Source organism: Saccopteryx leptura, chromosome 6, assembly GCF_036850995.1.
Source record: "Saccopteryx leptura isolate mSacLep1 chromosome 6, mSacLep1_pri_phased_curated, whole genome shotgun sequence".
In the NCBI taxonomy this organism is placed as follows: Eukaryota; Metazoa; Chordata; class Mammalia; order Chiroptera; family Emballonuridae; genus Saccopteryx; species Saccopteryx leptura.
The window spans coordinates 51,561,781-51,587,326 of record NC_089508.1 but is presented as its reverse complement, the minus strand read 5'-3'; the positions used below and the strand labels follow the sequence as shown (position 1 = coordinate 51,587,326).

At 40.2% G+C, this 25,546-nt stretch overlaps 1 protein-coding gene across 1 annotated transcript in view; it reads left to right on the top strand.

Moving 5' to 3' along the window:
* Positions 1 to 21,996, top strand: part of IQCH (IQ motif containing H) — a 249,284-nt gene extending 227,288 nt beyond the window's left edge. Inside the window, exons 18-21 of the mRNA XM_066343622.1 lie at positions 6,503 to 6,625; positions 14,486 to 14,547; positions 18,593 to 18,701; positions 21,880 to 21,996. Coding sequence (XP_066199719.1) covers positions 6,503 to 6,625; positions 14,486 to 14,547; positions 18,593 to 18,701; positions 21,880 to 21,996 — 411 coding nt within the window. The remainder of the gene's footprint in view (positions 1 to 6,502; positions 6,626 to 14,485; positions 14,548 to 18,592; positions 18,702 to 21,879) is intronic.
* Positions 21,997 to 25,546: the final 3,550 nt, after the last annotated feature.

Below are 25,546 nucleotides of genomic sequence, written 5' to 3'. Positions count from 1 at the left end.
CAACACTGTCACCTGTGCTATCGGGCTGGGCAAAGGACAACTCTAGATGAATAACAGCTTTCCTGTAGAAACCACAGAGTTGGTTAAGTCTTTAAGAAGTAGGCACAGCATGGAAGTTCATCTTTATTAGCATTATAATTGCACAGTTATTAAGCATTTAATATATACTAGGAATTTCACCAAGCATTAGGGATACGAGGACTTTGACAAACTCCCCGTCCTTGAGGAGTCGAGAAGAAATATAAAATAGCACATACCCCAGGAGAAACCTCAAGCCCTCATGTAAGTGCCATTTGAACAACCACCCCACAACCTGCTGCTAAAGTTCTTGGGAAAAACTACTGTGGACTGGTTGGGGCAGTGAACATGTTATTAACACAGAACTCGGTCTTTCCTTAAAGACTCGGACAGTCACTAAGTGGTGAGGAGAGGGCGACCTCACCCAGAGAGAGGAACAGGAGCTAAAGAGAGCCCGTGGTCTGTTAGGAGATGGCAATGAACCAGCAGGGCTGAGGCAGAGAATCTAGGAAGTGGGAGTGAGAAGTGGTTGGAGCAGTCCACTGAGCAAGCTTGGGAGAGTCTGCCTGCCAAGCCAGGTATGTGGACTGCATCTTGAAGGCAAGGAGGAGACACTGAACAGCTCGGAGCATTGATCAACCTGGGTTCAGGAAACAGTCAGTCTGGTGGTAATAATGCTCAGAATCACAGGGACCAGCTGGGAAAGGACCAGCCTGGGCAATTACATTTAGTGCAGGTCCAAAATGCTCCAGGCCCTGTAGATGCTTTTTAAAACCAGCAAAAAAGATAGTAGCTACCAATTATTAGGTTCTAGGATCTGGGCTAGATGCTTTTTTTATTTTTCTTAAGTAAAAAGCAGGTAGACAGAGAAACAGACTCCCACATGCACCCTGACCAGATCCACCCAGCAAGCCCCCTATAGGGCGATGCTCTACCCATCTGGGGCTGTTGTTCCATTGCTCGGTAACCAAGCTATTTTAGTGCCTGAGGCGAGGCCTTGGAGCCATCCTCAGCACCCAAGGCCAACTTGCCATGGCTGTGGGAGGGGAAGAGAGAGATATAATGAGAAAGGAGAGGAGAAAGGGTGGAGAAACAGATGGTCACTTCTGTGTGCCCTGACCAGGAATCAAACCCAGAATGTCCATACACTGGGCAGAGGCGCTACCACTGAGCCAACAGCCAGAGCTGCTAGATGCTTATTTAATCATCAGAAACCAGAGAAGTTAAATGACATATTCAAGATCACACATATAGTAAGTGGCCTATTCAGGTTTGAACCTCAGTCTAACTCCATGTAACTTCTCTACTATAGAATTCTGCTGGCATCCCACCTCCCACTTAGAAGGGCAACGTGCTCCCCCGGCCAAAAAGTCTGGATTAGGATGGTGATGGTCATGGAAAATAAGAGGCAGCTTGGAGACATATACCAAATATCCTGGCTTTTCTTTCAGATTCTTTATGACTTACAAGCCGAGGTCTAGGAAGAAGGAGAATTGCTGTCTGTTTCTGTAAAAAAGAAGAAACCTCAGGACAGCCTATCCTTCCTTGCTGTCCAGAAATACTGGACGCCGAGCTCTTCTGCACCGTTAAGAGCCAAGATAAAGATCACTGAGCTGGATTCTGCTACCAAATGCCTGCAGACCTCTCCATTGCTGACTCGGACCTGATCTTGTGTTTGCTAGTTTATATACTATGGCAGCATAAGACAAGTTTAGAAGACAAAAATAACCTTAGAATTATCTTGTGAATTCATGGTAATTACCATGCAATTACATGCTCAGTACCCACAATAGAATTCCAGAGTATTTACAGTTCACTTCCATACACAAAAGCTCGGGCTTCTGGGCCTTCACTGTGCAGGCAGGAGCATGGCATGGCCGGGCAGGGCGGGGCAAGCAGGCCTGGACCGGCTCCCCTTGGCTGACTGAACAGCTAAGCCAGAGCTTCTTGTAGCTGGTTCTTAATATCCCATCAATAAATCCTGACAAGACCACCAGAGCCACACCTTCTTCTAACGGATGTTCTCTGAGGTCAAGGCCTAGATCAGTGGTCGGCAAACTGCAGCTCGCGAGCCACATGTGGCTCTTTGGCCCCTTGAGTGTGGCTCAAAGGCCAGCTTAGGAGCACCCTAATTAAGTTAATAACAATGTACCTACATATATAGTTTAAGTTTAAAAAATTTGGCTCTCAAAAGACATTTCAATCGTTGTACTGTTGATATTTGGCTCTGTTGACTAATGAGTTTGCCGACCACGGGCCTAGAGTGATTGCCCTGAGTTGTCATCCTCTAGGGATGGTGTGCCTGACCTCTGCTTTGTAAATTACCTGCTTCTGCCCCAAAGCACTCATCAACTGTGAGTCCCCGGAATTATATCCTTTGAAGTCTCAAGTCAAAGGAAATGTTATCCGCTTACTATATTTCCTTTATCCGTTCTTTATTATTATTATTATTCTTTATCGATCCTAGAGAGAAAGGAAGAGAGAGAAAGTGAGAAACATCAATTCCTTGTTCCACTTACACCGGGGAACAAAATTTTTGTTGCATCCACAAAAACACTTGTTCTTACCTAATTCGAGTGTGCTGATCTCAAATCTGACATTAGTTTTTCTCTGTAAGCTACAGTTTTTTTGCAATTCAAGATTTTAGGTTTTCATCTTATTGTAAAATTTTCAACATTTAGTTTAACATAATGAAGTAGAATGTCTTCTTGGGCATCATCTTTGTGAAAATATAATAATTTATATAATGCAGTAAATACACTAATACACTAAAAGATATGATTGCATCAGAATTTGTCTACAATTTCAAAATAGAACATATTAAAACACTTATTTAAATCATAAAATTTGCACAAAACTTATTTAAATTCTATTCAGGCAAAAAATTGCGTTTGTAGCTCTTGCGTTTGTGTACTTGTTGAGGACAATCTCGTTTGATGCTCCAGCAGTAGTCTGCTCATCACTAACAGCTCCAAGATTTTCGGGAAACTTATCAAGGTGACTGTTTAGGAAGTGACTCTTAACGCTCATGTTACATCCAATGTCGCAGAAAGCCAACAGCAATCTTTGAACCGGAAGTTCATAGTTTTCTGCTTTTTTGTTGCCAAGGAAGTTCTTTGTAACTGCCACGAAAGACTGCCATGCTGCTTTCTCCTCCTTATCTTCCTGGAAAATTCTTCATCACATATGGGGGTTCAAATTTGAGGTCCATCGAATATACCTGCTTTTATCTTCTCAGAAGATAAGGCAGGAAAAGCAGAAATAATATATTGAAAGCATTCACTTTCTCTATTCAAAGCCTGAACAAACTGCTTCATTAAGCCAAGTTTGATGTGAAGTGGGGGGAAAATGATCCTGTCTCAATTAACTACAGGTTCATTCACAATATTTTGCATCCCTACTTCCAGAGCTTCACGTTTCGGCCACTCCTCCTGTGTCCAGTATTTCTCCCGAGCTCGGCTGTCCCACAAACACAGAAAGCAAGAATACTTCGTGAAACCTCTCTGTTGTCCTAGCAGGAAATTTACCATTTTAAGATCCACAGAAATGATCCAGTTATGCTCCTCATACTTCAGAAAGTCAAGGACAATTTTTATGTCATTATAATCTTCTTGCAGATGAGTTGAATAACCAATTGGAACCGCTGCATAAACATTATCATTGTGTAGGAGAACACATTTCAGACTCCGTTTAGAGCTATCAAGAAGTAGCTGCCATTCTGTTAGACTGTAAGTGGTAACACCTAGCTGGCTGAGAAGACTACTGATATCATGACAGTAAACAAAGTCTTTGTCTTCAGAAAAAAAGTCCACAAAAATTTGTTCACGCTTCCTGAAATGGGATACTTCAACTGACCGGTGAAGTACATTCTTTTCTTGAAGCCTGGAGGCTAATAACTCAGCTGCTTTCTTTGATAGGCCCAAATCTCTTACTAAGTCATTCAATTCAGGTTGGCTAAACTGCTGAGGGGTTAATGACTGCTTGGCATCAGATGCAGACCCTTCAGGTTCTACAACCATTTCCTCATGCATCTTATCAAAATACACTGATCACCATGTTCACTTTCTTCATCCTTACAAGAAATAAAACCATTGAAAACTGGAACCAGGAGTGTCTCAGAGTGTAGGATAGGTCGTATTGCTGAAGGAATATTACGATATTCAATCATATGCCGTTTTTTCTTGCTGATGTCCTTTGTATGGATCAGACAGAAATAACAGTCACTGCTGTGGTCCTTAGGTTCACGCCAAATTATGGGAATACCAAAAGGCATTCCTTTGCATTTTCCTTTTGTCCAGTCACAAAGCATATCCTCACAATTATGACACACAATATGAGGAGCCCAATTCTTGTCTTGATCGCCAAGGGGAATTTGAAAATAGGCAATATATGCTCGTGTCACAAATGATGAAATATTGCGCCTTTGACATTGAAGTGTATAACAGCCACATATATAACAGAAGGTGTCAGGACTATTCTTACATTTATGCATACTCAAAGAAGCCATGATTCAATCTTAAAACAAAATAAGAGGGTGTTTTTATCAGGTAATAATTCTTTACATTTAAAAACAACTACAATTATGTAAAAGTGATGTTTGTAAAACATTAATTGCCTTGTGGTTATGTTCAATCCAAGAGTCATTGCCCTTTAACTCCAATTAAAAAACCAATGCATGCCATTAACTGTAACAAAAGGAAATTAAAATTGCATAGAAACTAGAGCAAACACCAAAAAAAGGATTTCAAATTTGGAATCAGCGATGCAGAAATATATAGAAACAGTTCTAAAACCTCACGCAACAGAAAATGAAAAATAAATTTGTTCCCCAGTGTTATTTATGCACTCATTGGTCAATTCTTATATGTGCCCTGACCAGAGATTAAACCCACAACCTTGGTGGATAGGGACAACACTCTAACCAACAGAGCTACCTGGCCAGGGCCACTCTTCCTTTCTTTCAAAATACACTGATTGCCTGTTTTGTGCTTCCAACATGCTCAGCCTGGGGATTCAGAAACCAAACAGTTCCTGCCCTCAGAAAGCTTCTGGCCATGTAAGGGAGACAACCAAAGAATAATGCATGATAGGTCCTGTGATAACAAAGTACAGGTGTAAGAGGTATGAGGCTCAAATGTTCTTTTGTAGAAAGAACATTCCCAGTGGCTTCAGATGGGACAGTACTAATGGGTGCACAACTCAAGATGCATGAGCCTGGGGAGCCAAACACTTTTATGGATGTGGACTCTGCTTACGGTGGGAAGAACATAAAATATATAATACTTTATGCAAATGATAAAGGAACATAATACGTAGGGGAAATATGTCTCAAAAGGGGAACATGAAGTGTGTGTGTGTGTGTGTGTGTGTGTGTGTGTGTGTGTGTGTGAAGGTCATTCTTCGCTGGGCATTCAGTCAGCCCCAGTTGTCCTGAATGATTCCAGAGAGGAGAGAGAGAGAGAGAGAGAGGTCACAACAAACAGGATCAGGTCTTATAATCCTTGCAGCCAGTTGGGGACCAACAGCATCTCTTCTTTCTTCTATTCCAAGCACTAGAGCAGGCACCTCCCCAAAGTTCAAAATCTGGGCCCAAAGGTTGGCCTTGTCCCTATATGCCATGCTCCAAATTTCCAGTTATCTAAGGACAAACATAGCTGATTGTCAAAGACAAATATCTCCTCTCACGAAGGACATGCTACAGAACTTCCAGGATCTGACACTTTCTCTTGTACATACTAAATTTTAGATGTTTTTAGAAAATAATGTAATTGAGATATTTTAGGCCTACTGTAACCAGTCTCTTTGGGGTAGCTCCCACTGATAGGCTAACAAGATAAAGACTAGCAGTTTCCCAAACAAAGAAAGCCGTTGAAATAACGATTCTAACATTTGACCTCTCAAGGCAGTGGGCTAGGCTTAGTGACTTGTTTCAGATTGGCCTCATCAGTTGTGTTGCTACAAGTACACTTGACATGAGGTGATGAAAAGGGCGGTTTCCCTATGTAGTCCTCCCCTCAGACATACATTACCTCATTCTAATCATGAGGAAAACATCAGGCAAACCCAGACATTTTACAGAACAGCTGAACAGTACTCCTCAAAACTGTCAAGATCATCAAAAACAAGGACTATCTGAAAAAGTGTTACAGTCCAGAAGAGCCTAGACTGAGACACATGACAACTAAACATAATGGCGTACCCTGGATGAGATCCTGGGACAATAAAAAGGGGGTGGAGTTAGGGGATAACTAATAAAATCGAAACACAGTGTGGACTTAAGTTAATATAACGTAGCAATTAGGTTTCTTAGTTGTGACAAACGTACCACATCCACGTAAGATGTTAACAACAGGGGAACTGGCTATGGGGGAAATAGGGATCCTCTGTATTATCTCTGTAACTTTTCTGTTAATTTACAACTATTCTAAAATCCAGAGTTTATTTAAATATTTTGTAAAGAGCCTTATAGTGCCGTATTTTCCAGGCGCAGGGCACCTGCCGCTATGCAGTGATGACCACCCAGCTGAGGCATGACAATCTCTCACTGTTTTTCCACTATGTTCTTCTCCAGATGTGTAAGGCTCATGGCATCGGCTATGACATAGAGGTATGAAGGGTGACAGTTGCCAAGGATAGAACTAACAAATACAGGTCTGTGGGCAGTCTAGGCAGCTAATAAGCAGGGGCCCCTTCACACAGATATTCTTCAACAATAATCTGACGTGTTTAGAGGCTGAATGCTGCTTAGGGAAGGCCCACGGGAGGTGGCACTTGGCCTGGGAGTTCAACTCTGTCCTCAAACTTGCACACCCACCTTGCTAAAGCAAAAGCTTGTGTAGCTCAGCAAACTTGAGAGGAATTTGGAGGACCATCTCTTGACCCTGAGGCATGCCCTTAGTCTCCCTGACCCCACCCCAAAATGCTAAGCTACATCTATCCTGTCTGTCTGCTCGGGCTGCCATAACAAAGAGCAGGACAGAAACTTATTTCTCACAATTCTGGAGGCAGGGAAATCCAAGGAGAAGATGCCAGTTAATTTGGTTCTGAGTGAGGGTATTCTTCCTGGCTTGCAGATGGCCACCTTCTCCTATGTCCTAACATAACAGAGAGAGAGAGCGTGCGTGCGCATGCTGGTGTCTCTGCAACCTCTTTTATAATAACAGCAGTCTCCTGGGACAGGGCTCTACTTTATGACCTCATTTTACCTTAATCACTTACTGAAGGCCCTATTTCCAATATAGTCACATGGGGGTTATGTCTTCAATACATGAATGGAGGGGGGATTGCAATTCAGTTCATAGTACCTTTTACCTACATATAGTAGTTTCTTTCTAGATGGAGTTCTAATAAAAACAATTTTCCCATTTTTGGTTTATTTTCAGTGATATTAATGGTTCCTTCTGAGCAGCTAAATCCTTAAGGTAGATGATAGGTAGATATATCTCCTACCTAAAGCAGAACCTTCATTTTGTGCCTAGAGACTCATGTTACTCTGAGAAATAATTTCATGTTTTTGTACTTTTATTCAGATTTTCAAATCTCTGACACTGATGGCTATTTAAGACCAGAGAAGCCCTGGCTGGTTGGCTCAGTGGAAGAGCGTTGGCCCGGCTTGTGAAATTCCCGGGTTCGATTCCCGGCCAGGGCACACAGGAGAAGCGCCCATCTGCTTCTCCACTCCTTCCCCTCTCCTTCCTCTCTGTCTCTCCCTTCCCCTCCTGCAGCCGAGGCTCCACTGGAGCAAAGTATGCTGGGGCCCTGAGGATAGCTCTGTGGCCTCCGCCTCAGGTGCTAGAATGGCTCCGATTGCAGTGGAGCAACGCCCTAGAGGGCTGAGCATCATCCCCTGGTGGGCATGATGGGTGGAACCTGGTCAGGCACATGCAGGAGTCTGTCTGTCTGCCCCCCCCTTTCACTTTGGAAAAATACAAAAAAAAAAAAAAAAAAAAAAGACCTGAGAGCCCTGGCCAGTTTGCTCAGTGGTAGAGCATCAGCTTGGCGTGTGGAAGTCCTATGTTCGATTCAATTCCTGGTCAGGGCACACAGGAGAAGCAACCATCTGCTTCTCCACCCTTTCCTGTCTCCCTTCTCTCTCTCTCTCTCTCTCTCTCTCTCTCTCTCTCTTTCTCTCCTCATCCTGCAGCCATGGCTCGGTTGGAGCAAGTTGGCCCCAGGTACTAAGGATGGCTCCAAGGCCTCACCTTAGATGCTAAAATAGCTCAGTTGCCAAGATGGGCAGAGCATCACCCCATAGAGGGCTTGCTGCATGGATCCCAATGGGGGCACATGCAGGAGTCTGTCTCTCTACCTTCCCAATTCTCACTAAGAAAAAAAAAAAGACCTGAGAGACCACTGCACTCTTACTTGTGGAAGATCCTTCCTACAACACATCAAACATATTAAAATATATTCACCTCTCACATTAAATGTATTTTTATAGATAATGACATAAGAATTGGGCAATCACCAATTGATCAAACGTTTTGATTTGCAGTTATTTAGTTTTACAGTCATTAATTTTTATTTTTTATACTTGAGAAAAAACACAATTTTTTAGAACCAGAAGTCTTTTTATAGGTTCTTGAAAAGCATACAGACCTTAGGCCCAAGGCCAACAGTGAATAGAGTGGCCCTACTGACATTTGGCAATCTTCACCACCCTGCAGGGCACTGTCGGGCTGCACAAGGCCCATTGGTTAGATTGATTCAGGCTGTTTGCAAACATTTATAATAGAGCTCATATTCTCTTGCAAATTACATTAAAATTGGTAAAATATAGGAAGCATGAGAAAAGCCAGATTGAATTGGTTTACCTGAAATTAATTGTTACATCTGCTCAACACAATCCCTTTGGAATTAAATAGTTTTTAGCCCCAAACTGCTTAGACTGAGACACTTCTATGTAGCCACAGAAGAAGTGGCTAAATCTAACTCTAGCTTTATCTGAATCAGTGTGTTTTATTTTCTTCTAAAACATCAAAGAAAGACAAGCTCTATGAATAGGCACAGGTGGCAGGGAGTGTCCTGACTAAAGGAAATGTGCTCCATAATTGTCTATTGACTGAAATTATTACTAGAGATTTATTTCTTTGGCTAAAGCCTTTGTATTTGATTGAAGTTCTTAGTAGTTCTGGGAAATGTAAAGCAAGAAATTTTGTCTTATTTATAACTTTGTGGCTCTGAATTGACCAGAAATCAGTTCCAAGAAGAAATTTTAGCACAGGAAACAGACTGCTCTGGCCCAAGGGAAACCGCTAGGGGTAAGGAGACCTACAGAAAGGGGCAGAGCAGCGCTGAAGACACAAGCCTGCTTCCCAGTCAGCGGTGCCGCACAACTTATAAAAGATGAGAGATGAAATGGGAGAGAATGAGAAATACGGACTGAGGGCAATGGAGTGATAGAACCCTATAAGGAAGAAAAAGATAATACAAGAAAAGAAGGGATAAAATTCAGAGACTGGAAGCATCCATTTTAAAAAAATAAGGAGAGCCTGACCAGGCGGAGGCACAGTGGATAGAGCATTGGACTGGGACACGGAGGACCCAGGTTCAAAACCCCGAGGTCACCAGCTTGAGTGTGGGCTCATCTGGTTTGAGCAAGGCTCACCAGCTTGAACCCAAGGTCGCCGGCTTGAGCAAGGGGTCACTCGGTCTGCTGTAACCCCTCAGTCAAGGCACATATGTGAAAGCAATCAATGAACAACTAAGGTGCCGCAACAAAGAATTGATCCTTCTCATCTCTCTTCCTTCCTGTCTGTCTGCAGAAAAATACAAAATATAAAATAAAATAAAAAATAAGGTGAATAGAATAAACAGAAAGAAAAAAAGATAATAATAAACAGAAATACAAGAAGGAAGAAAGAGAGAAGAAAAAACAGAGTCCTAAAAATCTGAGGTGAGAATAAGAGTCATGAGACTACTTGGAAAATCTGGAAATACTTCAACAGTATCCTTGCTCTGGTTTTCCCGAGAAGGGTTCTCATCTTTTCAGGCCCTGGGGTCCATCCGTGGTCAGAACCATCCATGTCCTCTTAGTTCCTATCTTAGGCAAGTGGTGAGCCAGCCTGTACAGGACACCGGTTGTGTGCTGGCACCAAGCTGAGCACTATTACTTCATTATCTCTTCAATCTTTGTATCTCTCTCCTAAGAAGCTATTATTTCTACAGACCACATTGAGGAATTTAGGCTCAAAGAGTTTAAGTGCTTTTCCAAGATCACTTAGCCAGTAAGTCCGTGGAACTGACATTTGAATCAATAATTGTCCATCAAGTCAAACATGATTCTTTCTCTTACACCAAGAAGTCCGCTATGTGCCTTCCCCCTGCCAGGGACTAGCTATGTTCTAAAATATTGTTACCAACCCATCCATGGGGTCCATGTCAAATAGAATATTCCATCTAGGTACTGTACCCCTTATGGGTTCCTTAGCTAAAGATACACAAACTTCTTCATAGCCACCCTATTTCTACCTTACAAAAGGGGGAAAAAAAGTTATGTTTAACAATTAACTTCTCTGAACTTATATTGCCTTCTTGAGTTATGCTGAGTCTAAAAAGATCAGTGTCACCTCTTCTACCTGCTCCTACTCTTAGTCAAATTTACTGTGAGTGCTCTTTCCATAAAAAACAAACATTATCAATATATCATTGTCAATGCTACAAACGGGAGAACCCTTCCAAGTCTTTATTCTCAACTATATGTTTTCCTTCCCATTATTATCACAGAATTTCAAACAATGTTCCTTGTCCAAAATCTCAGAGAGAAGCAGAAAGGAAAATGAAATTACCCTATGCATTCATTTTTCCTAGCTGAACATTGGGAGGAAGCATTATAAGTTTGTATCCAACTCAGTGGGACTCATGCTTGGTATTTCTGCAATGTTACAAAACACTCCCACTGATTTCCTAATGGAATGAAGTTTCAATGGAAGCCATACGGAGGAAAGTGTCATGTTTACTGCCTGTATGTGGGGCAGGGCTGGTCTCACACACACACTTACACAGTGTATCCTGGTCCTAAATAGTTCCTCCTCCACCAGCAATCATTTCCTGAGGCCATGATATTGCGACCATTCAAAACGATCGTTCAAAATATTCTGATTCTCCTCCTTCCAGGCACACAACAAAATTATACTTCTTTGGCCCTCTTCCTAAAGCCAGGCATGGCACTGCGACTTGGTTTGGCAAGTATAATATATACGTGCAGAAGTGATGAACGTCATTTCTAAGCAGAATCCTTTATGAGTCACTACATGAGTTGCCACATCCTTTTCCCGCCTTAGAAACCATGAAAGCATGCCGAGACAGAGCTTCCTGCAGCCTGGGTCCCCGAGCCTTTCAGTAGTGACCAGAAACCCATGCCAACCCACGTGGAATGGGGCGTGAGCACAGCCACACTTCTGTTGTTATAAACAACTAAGAGTTATTGTTTTTATTTTTAATTACTGCAGCATAACCTAGCCTACCTGATTAATTCAGAAATTAGTGTCAAAAAAAGATGCTCCTCAAGCAGAAAACTAATATTATATTTCAAGATGGAATTAGTATAAAATTATTGAGATTATTTACTTTTTTGTACTACGGCAAGTCTTTGAAAGCTATAGCACAGCTCAGTTTCAAATTCCTAATATTTCAAGTTCTCAGTGGTCCCATGTGGCTAGTACCTACATGGTCCCATGTGGCTAGTACCTACCACATTGGGCAGCACAGTCAAGGATGTGAGACGCCTTACAGACAACGTGTCAGTGGTTCTCAAGCCTGGCTCCCCATTAGAATAACCTGAGTGAGGAGCTTTACAAAGTGCCTGTGTCCAGGCAGGGCTGGGATTAGGGTGAGGTAAATGAGGCACTAGAGCATAAAATTTAAGGGAGCACACACACACATACCCCCAGTTATAAAAACAAATAATGTTACAATGCAGTATGTTAAAAAATATATCAAAAATTAAATAAAAACATAGTGATTCTTCCTTTACCTCAGACTCCATTATGGCTCAGCATGACACTGTACCCAGGGCCCACTCCAGACCAACTAAATCAGAATTTCTAGAGGTAGGGCCCAGGCGTTATATTTGTTGAAGCGCTCAGATTATTCTAATGTGCAGCCAGTAAGTATTGGGAGCCACTGTTCTAGTCCAATGTCTGTCCTAATGCCCAGATTTCCTGATAAAATGGGGAGTCAATGAGCATTCATAATTCTGGCATGTGATCTCTCTTACCAAATCCCTCAAATGTTTTCTTTTTTGTACTTCCAGAGATGAGAAGTTCACAACTTCATGGGGCAGCCATCTCCAATATTGAACTCCAGTGTTAATTTTTCTTAATTTAAAGAAAATTGGTAAAAGATGATTTTCAAAACAGAATAAAATAATGCCTCTCATACAAATACAAAATTACACACATGATAAAGATTTTATTCAACAGAGAAGAATTAGGCAGATGTTATAACCAATTAAAAAAAAAGGAATCCAAAAAAAAAAAAATGGCACAAAACTGGTTTTTCCACAAGGGAAAGAGGAAAGAAAAATCAATGAAACTCTAGATAGAATCTGCTTGACTGTCTCAGTCACCTGCCACCTACAGAGTTGTAAAATATCTCCCACAGAATCAAGGAAATAGGGTGTGCTATAGAGAACACACGGTCTTCCACTGTAATACTGATTATTTTCCACATAACAAATTGCTTCTCTATATTATTTTACCCATTGCTTTCAGTACAGTGGCTTCAATTTTTTTTTTTTTTTCCAAAGCTGGAAACAGGGAAGCAGTCAGACAGACTCCCGCATGCGCCCGACGGGGATCCACCCGGCATGCCCACCAGGGGGCGATGCTCTGCCCATCTGGGGCGTTGCTCTGTTGCAACCAGAGCCATTCCAGCGCCTGAGGCAGAGGCCATAGAGCCATCCCCAGTGCCCGGGCCATCTTTGCTCCAATGGAGCCTCGCTGCGGGAGGGGAAGAGAGAGACAGAGAGGAAGGAGAGGGGGAGGGGTGGAGAAGCAAATGGGCGCCTCTCCTGTGTGCCCTGGCCCGGAATCGAACCCGGGACTCCTGCATGCCGGGCCGACGCTCTACCGCTGAGCCAACTGGCCAGGGCCGGCTTCAAATTTTGATGTACACAAGAAACATCTAGCAAGTGAGCTAAAAGGCACATTCCCTCCCAGCGATCCTGAGTTTGGATGACGCCCATGAAAATGTATTTTAACAAGCACACGAGAGATGATTCTGATGTGAGTATTCTGAAGATCTGACTTCAAAAAACACTTTGTCCTAGACAAGAGACAAGCGTTGATGAAGATGTGGACTAAAGGGAACCTTGTGCACTGTTGGTAAGAAAGTAAGCTGGTTCGGCCACTAACGGAAGTTCCTTTAAAAATTAAAAATACAACTATGATATGACTCAGCAATTCCACTTCTGGGTGTTTGTCCAAAGGAAACAAAATCACCATCTCGGAGAGATATCTGGACCTCATGTTCATTGCTTCATTATTCAAAATAGCCAAGATATAAAAACAACCTAGGTGTCTGTTGATGGATGAATGGATAAAAAAAAGATACATACAACCTGGCCAGTGGTGGTGCAGTGGATAGAGCATCAACCTGGGACACTGAGGTCCCAGGTTCAAAACACTGAGGTCACTGGCTTTGAATGCGGGCTCATCTGACTTGAGAGCAGGCTCGCCAGTTTGAGTGTGGGGGTCACTGGCTTGAGCCCAAGGTCACTGGCTCGGCTGGAGCCCCCCATCAAGAAATGTATGAGAAGTAATCAGTGAACACCTAAAATGCTGCAACTACGCGTTGATGCTTCTCATCTCTCTCCCCTCCTGAAAAGAAGATAAATACACAATGGAATATTTAATGATAATTTCAGCCATGAGAAAGAAGGAAATCCTGCCATTTGCGACAACATAGACAGACCTTGAGTGCACTGTGCTAAATGAGATAAGCCAAAGACAAATATTGTATGATATATATCACTTATAAATGGAATCTAAAAAGACAAACCCATAGAAACAGAGAATAGAATGGGGGTCACCAGGGGTGGTGAGGAGGTGTGAACTGGAGATTTATTGTTAAAGAGTACAAACTTACAACTAAATGAGTAAGTTCTAGCGATCTAATATACAGCATAATGATTCTAGTCAATGTTACTGTATTATATACTTCAAAATTGCTAAAAGACTAGATCTTAAATGTTCTCATCACAAAAGAAGAAATAATTATGTGATACAATATTATATGTAAATTATATCTAAATTAAAAAAAAAAAAACACAAATCCACTGTCCTAGAATATATTTATATTTACTCTATATTCTGGAGACAGCATTTCTAGATGTGCTTTTCACAATATTTGCATGTAACTTTAGACTTTAATTTAAACAGTCTTAGTGGTCTTAGTATAGTACATTTTCTTTACTTTGTTTGCAACATAATATGCTATTTCTTTTCTCCCCATTCAAATTTTATAGGACAGAAAAGGAACTGTTTTTATATTATATGAACACCTGAAGAGAGACAGGCTGGGAATGTTGTGAGTATGAAGTATGTCTATGAGATGTAATAAGCTAAGAAAATAGACTATAACCTCCAACACATATGATACTTCTCATGCATTTTAATCAGCATGATTTATTAGGCGTCTGTCTTATTTTATTTAGATCTTCAAGTATCATGTAAAATGACTTTAGATATGTCAGTGGGTTCAAAAATGTAATTGATTAATTATCTAGATTAATAAGTAAGAGGCCAGTTTCAACACAATATTACACACAAACACACACACACACACACATACAACAAATCTGACTGATGGTGAACCGCTCAGATGTTATGATTGTGAAAGGGTTTGCTGGCATTTTTAGAAAAATGTTGTGGTGACTTTGACAAGAGGTGCCCCCAAAATGCAGGGTGTGTAACCCCTACTCAGATCCAGCTTTGGCCCTGATGCAGTCTTCTCAAGATGCACTCTTGGGAAGAGTCCTGCTGGCAGTGCTCAGTAGTCTTCCCTACTTGAGTATATTGGACAGCTCACAGTGTTGTCTCCTCATCTAAGACTCAGAACTTTAGAGCCACCATCTTGAATTGAGTCTTATTCCACATCTTAGACTATGGTTATTTGGTGCCTACAAGTCATCCTAATTTATAAGAAAACTGTTTCTGCCCTATACACCTCTCCTTATAACATCTACACTAGTGTGACCTCACATTGAAACACACACATACACACACTAAGATCTGGTCTCACAAAAGAATGAGCAAGTAAGAGCCAATTCTTCTATTAAGTATCAGTGTTCCTGAACAGCCTCAGTTTCTCCCCAGATGCTCAGTCTCCTAGACACTGGTCCCCAGGGGTACACAAGAGAACAGGCAAAGATGCACACAGAACAGATCTTAACTCCCTGTCCAAAGTACAGTCCTTTGTTTTACCAAAGTATTATCAGTTACAACAGGCATCATCAGCACACCCTCACTGATTCCTTTGAGTTTATGCAAATATTCTGATTTCTTCTCCCTTGGAGCTAGGATGTGGCTACAATTTAATCTAGAGCTTATAATCTTAAATGCTTCTGATCATGGGGAGGAGGAGAAGCTGGCTGTTTGAGTCCTTCTCACCAGTGCCAACCTTCCCCCAAGGTCCCATAACATGTGAAACTTACTGGGTCCCAATAGAAGAGTCCCTTCACTATTCATTTTAGGCTCTCTTCCCCACCCTTTCGTTACACTGCCATGATAGCAACAGAAATGAGACCTCAATCCATTACAGCCCAACAAGCGCACATTCACGTCCAGGATGATGGAGTCACAGACACCTCTGTGCATGTGCCGGAAAGGAGCTGTCTTTCAGTTCCCGATGATGTTCTATCCTTCAGCTCCCTCCCTGCCCTCCCCTCACCTATGAGAAAATTCAAAAGCATTTAACCAACTGTGCCAGGCACAGTTCTAGGCATTGGAAATTCAGCAGTGAAGCAAAAGAGAAGTCCCTGCCCTCATGAAGCTGATATGGTGAACCCTGTGGCAATAAAACACAAACACCCTTTTAAATTATTGATTCTGAAGTGCCTTAGCTGATATTTATTCTCCTAAAAGGAGAAGTACTCATGTTCAGTAGCTATATGGGTTGGGGTTGGGCAGTCCTTGGATTGGGGAACTGTAACTCAAAGCACTGATCTAGTCCAATACCTTCATTTCAGAGATAAAGAAATGAAGACTAGAGAGGTTAAGTAACTTCCCCCAAAGTCCCTCAGTCACTAGCAGGACAAAGAGTCCTGGTCTTCTGTCTTGGGCCCTGAGATGCTTTCTAATTGCACCCTGAGCCAAGGGAAAGCAGCCATTCTATAAGGTCTATGTCTTAAACTCTAAAGTGACTTAAGGCCTTGGCTGGTTGGCTCAGTCAGTGGTAGAGCATCAGTCCAGCATGTGGATATCCTGGGTTCAAATCCCAGTCCGGGCACACAGGAGAAGTGACCATCTGCTTCTCTACCCCTCCTCCCTTTTCTCTCTCTCTCTTTCTCTCTCCCCTCCGTCAGCCATGGGTCAAGCAAGTTGGTCCCAGTGCTGAGGATGGCTCCATGGCCTCAGCCTCAGGCACTAAAAATAGCTTGGTCACCCAGCAATGGAGCAACCCCAGATGGGCAGAGCATCACCCCACAGGGGGCTTGCTGGGTGCATCCCTGTCTGGCACGCATGCTGTAGTCTGTCTCTCTGCCTCCCTTGCTCTTACTTAATTTTTTTTAATTACTTATTTTACAGGTAACAGGTAGGAAAGAAGTAATTTCAAAGTTTTTTTGCAGCTGCCTGAAGGGCCAGCTAGTTTTTTAGGTTCACCTCTCAGGACAGAGCAATTAAAAATAATTAATCCACTCATGTAATCTATTCTTTTCCTTTGAAAAACAAAGTTTGAAAAATAGCTTGAAAAAAATACTCAGGAGTTTTGCTTCCAATTTAAAACGTACAGTGATCTAGTTCAGCAATTTTCAACCTTTTTCATCTCATGGCACACATAAACTAATTACTAAAATTCTGTGGCACTCCAATCTAATCTGATAAATAATTAGGTATAATTTTGATTCATTTATACTGAATGGCTATGTTGTGTTGGCTATTGTCACTTTTTTATTTGACAGTCTAAGAGAAGAGAAGTTAGTGCCCCTGACTAAATAGTTAAGTATTACATGTTTTTAAAATTCTGTGATACAGGCCCTGGCCGGTTGGCTCAGTGGTAGAGCGTCGGCCTGGCGTGCAGAAGTCCCGGGTTCGATTCCCGGCCGGGGCACACAGGAGAGGCGCCCATCTGCTTCTCCACCCCTCCCCCTCTCATTCCTCTCTGTCTCTCTCTTCCCCTCCCGCAGCGAGGCTCCATTGGAGCAAGGATGGCCTGGGCGCTGGGGATGGCTCCTTGGCCTCTGCCCCGGGCGCTGGAGTGGCTCTGGTCGTGGCAGAGCGATGCCCCGGAGGGGCAGAGCATCGCCCCCTGGTGGGCAGAGCATCGCCCCCTGGTGGGCGTGCCGGGTGGATCCTGGTCGGGCGCATGCGGGAGTCTGTCTGACTGTCTCTCCCCATTTCCAGCTTCGGAAAAATACCAAAAAAAAAAAAAAAATTCTGTGGTACACCAGTGTGCCGTCACACACCAGTTGAAAATCACTGATCTAATTGTTTAGGAATATTTACCAACCACATTATAATTCTACAGCATGATTTGCAAGTCATCTCTAAAATCTTCTTAAAGTGTATGTTCAGCTTTATAAAGATGGCTGTCCATGAATGAGACACATTCTCCTCTGAACATGGATGGGGAGCACTTATAAGCAACAGGAGTTACTTGTATACATGAAATAGAAAATAATACTGAAGTGCAAATGTCTCTGTAGACAAGGAAATTGTTAGGCATGAATTACACTTAGCAACAATTCTATTAAACCAGGGGTCCCCAAACTACGCCCCGCAGGCTGCATGCGGCCCCCTGGGGCCGTTTATCCGCCCCCCCCCCCCCCGCACTTCCGGAAGGGGCTCCTCTTTCATTGGTGGTCAGTGAATGGAGCATAGTTCCCATTGAAATACTGGTCAGTTTGTGAATTTAAATTTACTTGTTCTTTATTTTAAATATTGTATTTGTTCCCGTTTTGTTTTGTTTTTTTACTTTAAAATAAGATACGTGCAGTGTGCATAGGGATTTGTTCATAGTTTTTTATAGTCTGGCCCTCCAGCGGTCTGAGGAACAGTGAACTGGCCCCCTGTGTAAAAAGTTTGGGGACCCCTGTATTAAGCTAACTTAAACAATTTTTAAAATGGGCTAATACTACTGTCCTCGCACAGTGGTAGCCTTTTTCTGGGAATGACTAAATCTATGCCTATATTCTGCTAAGTTGATTAATAAAAAATATTTATTACACAAATCCTTTTTGTTGACAAGTTAAAATGGAGCCTCATCTTTCATATCTCCCTGAAGATTGCCACCTTGTGAGATTGAAAATACTCATTAAATTCCATCACCAGACAGGCACAAATGAGAGGGTGATTGTTTTTAAGCATGTGAAGGGAATCGTTGGTAAACTCATTTGTTTGGATATCATTAACAGAACAATCGGTGAGGATCTCCAGGGAGTCCTCATGACCTTTGCTTGCAATCTCTTCATCATCCATCAAGAAATATCAGCACCTAATATGCAAGGCGAGACCAATTTTAAGGTGAGGTGTTAATTAACTAACGATCCTGGTTAATTTCTACACAAGGGCTGAAAATACCTCATGCTGTATTGTAAACAAGTGCTAAACCATTTTTTTATTGTAAGCAGTACATTTTTACAATGTGCTGGGTCAATATTGTAAGGTTCTCCCTGAACCTGTTAGTTAAATTTAATAGTTTGAAACTTTTTCTTTGAAATATAGTAGACTTATTTTAACTTGCTACCATTTCCAAACCCAGGCTTACAGCACAACCAGGCTTTCTGATGTTGGAGATGAGATTAAAATGTCACGATGAAGCCAAAACAGAGACTGTCACAGCCAAAAAATCCTAAATATAATTTATCTACATTTCAATGTCTGGCTAGAGATTCCTAGAGAACCCAAGTTTCTAGAGCCACAGAAGTTCTGAGGCCTGGAACGACAATGTGTTTAGGGAGAAATGGAAGGAAACTTCAGTGTATATGTGAGCTGTCTACTCCACCGTGATTCTCCAGAGTGGGTTAGAGCTTCCATCACTCACCTTTGAAGCGTCCAAATGGCCTTTAAAGATGTGGGTTCAGATAATTCAGTCATGTGTAGTTGACTAGATGTCTCCAAACTCTAGAAAACAGGAACAGGATTTGTACAAGAGTTTTTAAAATACCAGATGAACAGAAATGAACAGTTGTTATTGATCATCAAGGTTTTTATCCAATTTTAAGTCTCAGCCTTCATTATGTTTGAACAGGTCATGTAACTCAAAAGAATCAATCATAACCCACATGTCATTTTTCTCTTAAGTGGAAAGCCCAACAAAAGCTTGACAAGAATATAATTTTTAATACTTTCTTTCTTTAAGCTAAGGCCTGGTTCCTCTAGTAACAGTAATGATATAATAATGCTTTATTCTTCAATGTGATTTTATGATTTGCAAGATTGACCATTGCTTTTCCCACATTACTGAGAAGATTCAATAAGAAATAGGCCCAGTGTTGCATCAACTTTTACTATCCTCATGACATTTTATGTATTTTTTTTGTTGTTTTGTTTTGTTTTATCCTCATGACATTTTAATAAATATTTTCAGTTTATTAACAAGGATTTACCAGCAAAGTAAAAGCTGGCTCAAAATAGGAGGTGATTCATAAAAAGCATTTAATAAAGTCCAACATCCTTTATTAATAAAAATAATAATAAAACAAATAAACTAGTAATAAAACATAACTTCCTCAACCCAATAAGGGTATCTAAAAAATAACTCATAGCTGACATCATATTTAAAGGAGAAAGACAGAAAGCTTTCTCTCTAAGATCAGGAGCAAGACAAGGATGTCGAATTTCACTATTCTATTCATCACTGAAGGTTTGAGCCAGAGCAATTAGTCAAGAAAAAGAAATAAAATGCATCCAATTCATATTGGAAAAAAATAAATAAAACTATCTTTTTTCACAGGTGACATCATCTTATATATAGAAAATTCTAAAAAACCCAGAAACAATTTATTAGAATTAACAAACAAAATCACCAAGGTTGCAGGACCCAGGATCAATATACAAAAATTAATTGTATTTCTATACATTAGCAATGAACAATCCAAAAAAAAAAAATTGAGGCTATTTACGATAACATCAAAAGGAATAAAATGCTTAGGAATAAATTTAATAAAGTATAAGATCTGTCCACTAAAAACTATGAAATATCATAAAAGAAAGAATACATACATAAATAGAAAGATATCTCTATTCATGGGCTGGAGGACTTACTATTGTTAAGATGGCAATATTCCACAGATTCAATATAATTCCTATCAAAATCCCAGCTGGTTTTATTGCAAAAAATATACAAGATGATCCTAATATTCATGGGGAAATGAAGGGACACAAAATAGTCAAAATGATCTTAAAAAAAGAAATCCACAAAGTTAGTGGAATCACACTTCTCAATTTAAAACCTACTACAAAGCTAGAGTGGTCAATCAACAGAGTGCAGTAGTAGCATAAAAATAGACCTATAGATCAAGGGAATATAATTGAGAATACAAAAAAAAACCCCATACATTTATAGTCAACTAATTTTCAACCAGGGTGCCCAAACAATTCAATGGAAAAAGAATAGTCTTTTAAATAAATGGTGCTGGGACAAATGGCTTTGCACCTCTATTACACAACACATACAAAAATTAAGTAAAAATGCATCAAACACCTAAATGTAAGCACCAAAAACTATATACCTCTTAAAAGAACACATAAGTATAAATCTCCGTGACCTTGTGGTTAGCAATTGTTTCTTAGATACGATACCTAAAGTGCAAGCAACCAAAACAAAAACAGATAATAAAGACAATGAAATATTATTCAGCCATTTAAAAAAAATAAAGTTCTGATACACACTACAACATTGATGAATCTTGAAAATAATATGCTAAATGAAAGAAGCCAGACACAAAAGGCCACGTATTGTATGATTCCATTTATATGAAATTTCCAGAGTAGGCAAATCCATAGAGACAAAAAGTAAAATAGTGGTTGCCAAGGGCTGGGGAAGGGGGGGGAGTGGAATGGTTGCTAGTAGTGATGGTTGCATAGTAGTGATGGTTGCTCTTGAATAAACTAGAAACCACTGAATTGAACACTTTATAAGGGTGAAATTTATGGTATGTGAATTCTACCTCAATAAAAAAATAACTAAATAAAATAAAATGAAAAGGTGCCATCTTTCTCTCAGAAACCAATAGAAATAAAGACTACCTTTATCCTCCTAGCCATCATTTTAGGGTGACGAAACCAATGACTTTCAAATTATGTGTAGTAAAGGACCAATTTGGTTTTCTTTCCCAACCTATCATGGATCAATACTTTTGTAAAATACAACAAAAATTAATTATTAGAAAAATGTAATGAAAACATTAAAGATGTACAAAATAGAAGTCCATTTTTTACTATTATTACATTTAATAGACATCAACATTTCTATAAATGTTTCCAAGTTCTTACTGTTAGTCTTTGTACTCATTTCATCCAGACTGATAAGCAACAATTTGTAGATGGATGCTGGTTGTGGAGCACACTTTGGGTAGAAGTGATCTAAAATCTAAATCCTCCTTAACTCCTAAAAGGAACATATGCTTGGAGGCAGCTGGGTGTAAGAGTTGTAAGAGGTGTTTAAGTAATGAATATTATTTTTACTGTTCATTTACAGACCATCATTAATGATATTGAAGTCATTCTAGGAGTTACAGAGAAAAACAAAATGAGATTTATAGAAGAGTTACAGTCTAAAGATGATAATGAAAACGTCTCTAAGCCTGATAAGTGAATAATCCTGGAATACCTTACTGATTTTGGATTCAAGAAAAGGCAACATTTCTTTTACTGTTAGAAATAAGAGAGGGGGTTGGGGGAGGCAGTAAGTTTGCTTTGTTTGCTAGGAAGTGTATCAGAACAAATCATAATATAATGCTCTTTTTAAAAAATTGTTCTTTTAAGCAATCTTATTTTGCTTGTTAAACCAAAACCTATCTGTGTTTTCACTTGAGAGTGTTGAACAATCTCTTCCTCTTTTCAAACTCAGGGAAAAAACATCTAACAAGAAATTCACAGGTATTAATGATATCGCTTCTGCATCTGCCTCTTTCGAAACTTCAGAATAATGGAAATTTTGTATATAACATTTCATAAAGTTTTATCTTCCTATTTCTAATAGTGACTTGTCTTTTGCATTTAAAAATTAAATAAAGGCTTAATCATTGATATTTGACAAAACAAAAATGTCTTTTTCTTAAAGAAAATTACATTTGTAATGATTTTGAAAGTGACCCTTTATCATTCACTGTGTTTTTATTGTACCAAGCCACTATTGTTTATTGTTACTATTTTTCAAAAAGTAAGGTAAGCCAACATCTAGTTAAGGAAAGCATCAGACTTTACCTAGGTGGCAGTATCTGCTCTTAGTTTAAGATACAGTGTAACTTGAGCCCTTTAGCTTGAACAGAACATTTGTATTCTCCAGTTCTCCGCTGAATACAGCAGTAGGATTTTTACCAGCTTAATTCCACAGCGGCTTTTAAAGGGCAAATTGTTAAAATTATGTGGTGTTAACACTAACTCTCAGCATTTGAGTTGTAGTTGTTCAAAATATTTATACAATATCCAGCTTTAACAAAAGGTGAAAGAAGCAAGCCACAACAGCAAAATCACAGTTTTAAAGAATATTTCTATAAACATTGGAGTGTGTTAGGGGAAGGACTGGGGATTTTTTTTGTTTGGTTGTGTTTTTACCTATGGGATTTCCATCATTTAAAAACTATGCCTCAGCCACAGGCTGAGTTTCTGCAATAAAATTAACGTGTGTGTGTGTGTGTGTGTGTGTGTGTGTGTGTGTGTGTGTGTGTGTCAGCTTTTGTCTCGCTATAGCTGGAAATACATTAATTAGCCAGGTTTCCTGCCTGTGCTAGGTACAGCAATGACCTCTTTTTCTTGCCAGATCGCTCTAATCCATATGAGGGGCCCATTGTCCAGACACTTGACGGATAGGAAGTACTACATGCCCATTAGAGTCTCCCCTCGATTGAAGCCAGAGCAACATAAGGTCCAAGAGACTCATTAGTTCACTGGCACAATCGTGTCCTGAGAGTAAATGAAACCCTCTGTCTCCTTATGGCTCTCATCTGCTCTGGACTTAAAAAAAAAACTGTCTCTGTTTTGTTCGGCACAGCAGTGGATCTTTCACACGGCGAGATCCCCTCTTAACAGTACAAATCTGTGAAATCTATCGGGGAAGTTTTGTGTGTGAATTTTGATTAGCACTCCTGTGCCTCAAGCTGCTGGCTGGCAACAGTCAAATGAGTTCACTCTCCAGTTTCTTTATTATTATTATATTTTTAACCCACATGATTAGGTTTCTCAAACAACGTGCCTTCCTTCTCTGCATACACTACAGAATGCCTTTTCTCCCATCCAGGCCTTATATTCAGATCCAGGTCTCACAAGAAAGTGATTGGGAGTACAGTTCTCTACCTAAAAACCTACAGCTTCTAAATGAAAGAAGAAAAACGGGTACAAGACAATCATTTCAAGTAATTAAGTGGAAGAAGCCAGAGGACCAGATTAAATTAGTGAAATGTTTTAATTACAGAACATTTGAGAGGAAGCACACAGTCCATTATCTGTTAGCACGTGGAGGCAGCAAAGTTTGGAAGCTGGGAAATCATGCCCGGTAGTTTGGTGTGAAAGATGGGGACGAGGTCATGAAAACCGGGAAGGGTTAAAACACCTTCCAACAAGATGCAGAGTGACCGGGAGGAGTTTGGGGAGCATTGTTTTCAGCTATCTTATCCTAAGATTTTCAAGTATCCTATTTTGCAAGTTTAAAAGGCTGTCTTTTATCATAAATAGTATATTAGTAACCATCTAAAAGCTTTAACAATTAATATCCATTTGTATTCATCTGGCACCTTTCTTCTAAAGAGCTCAAAGCACTTCACATTTATTATCTCATTAATTTCCAACACTGTCCCTGTGGGGAAGGTAATAAGTATTTTAACATTTAAATGTTTACCTTTTGGAATTTCTCAAGCATACATTAATTCTAGTTCCAAAAAAATATAAGTGTTCATTATTTTACTGTTCCTCTGGCTTTAATGTGCATAACAGATTTGTTCAACTCTTTAAATGTGCTAATCATAGTCCATCTAATTTGAAAAACTATAAACTAAGCTGCCAAGATATTGTGAGGGTTTCGGGGAGGGAGGAAGTGTTTGACTTGGTTTTTCTCACTGGGAGAAGTTTGGTTCTACCGATTGCCAAGTACAGATGACATCAACTGTGGCTCTCCTGTATCTCTTCTGTATCCTATTCTTTCCAAAAGGTGACCTCAAGAGGGTAAAACTGTATCTGAAAGCCTGAGGCACATTGACCTATTTCTAACTTTGTTTTGTTAATGATTTCATCAATGTGGAACAAAAATCCAATGTGTTCTGTTAGGAGCTCCATCCCAAGGAGTCACAGCATAATAAGGGCCAGAAACCTGTCCCCCAGCCCTCCCTCTCTGTGCGCTGGTCAGACCTTCCTCGATTCTCTAACAAGAAAAATGGCAGATAGTAATACCTGCTCCTTAGGGAAGCAGCAGAGATTAATTGGCCAATATTAAGAGAATGTTTCAAAGATGAAGTGTTCTACATAAATGTTTAGGTATTATGATTGCATTGCTTCTTCAAATGAAAGTTCTAACTTTGAAATGTGATTATACACTTTCCCTCAAAACCCCTTGGTAACCACATATATAGGTTTATTTTTTCACCCTAACAGTCTAACACATGGTTGTGAAACTTTATTGCACTTGATGGAGGGCCTTGGCTTTTATTAGTTTTAAACTGCTGGTTTCTGGGGTATTTATGTAAATGAGGGAAAGATACCAAAACAGTAAATAATAAGCATTTCCCTGCTGTTTAAAAATCTGTTGGTTAAAAAAAAAAAGTGTTTTGTTATAAGGAGACCCTAAACATAGCACAGCAGAATATAGCTTTAGCATCTATGTACAAAATAGTATTTTGGGTTTGGGGATTTTTTTAATGGTAGTTTCCCTCAAGCATTTCTTAACCCCATTTGGTAAACATTTTGTTTCACTTCCACAGTTGCTAACATATATCTTCATCATACATAAGTGTGTATGCATATATATGGAGAGAGAGAAAAGGGTAAAATGTTACTTTGTTTTTATTTAACAGGTTATCAAGTATACTAAATGGCTAATTATAGCTCCAAGAAACAAAATGCCATACCCCAGTTTATTGCAGTTGCTTCATAGGAATGTAATGCTGAAATGACGGTCCCATAAACTTGACAACAAAACAGCTGACTTTCCTATT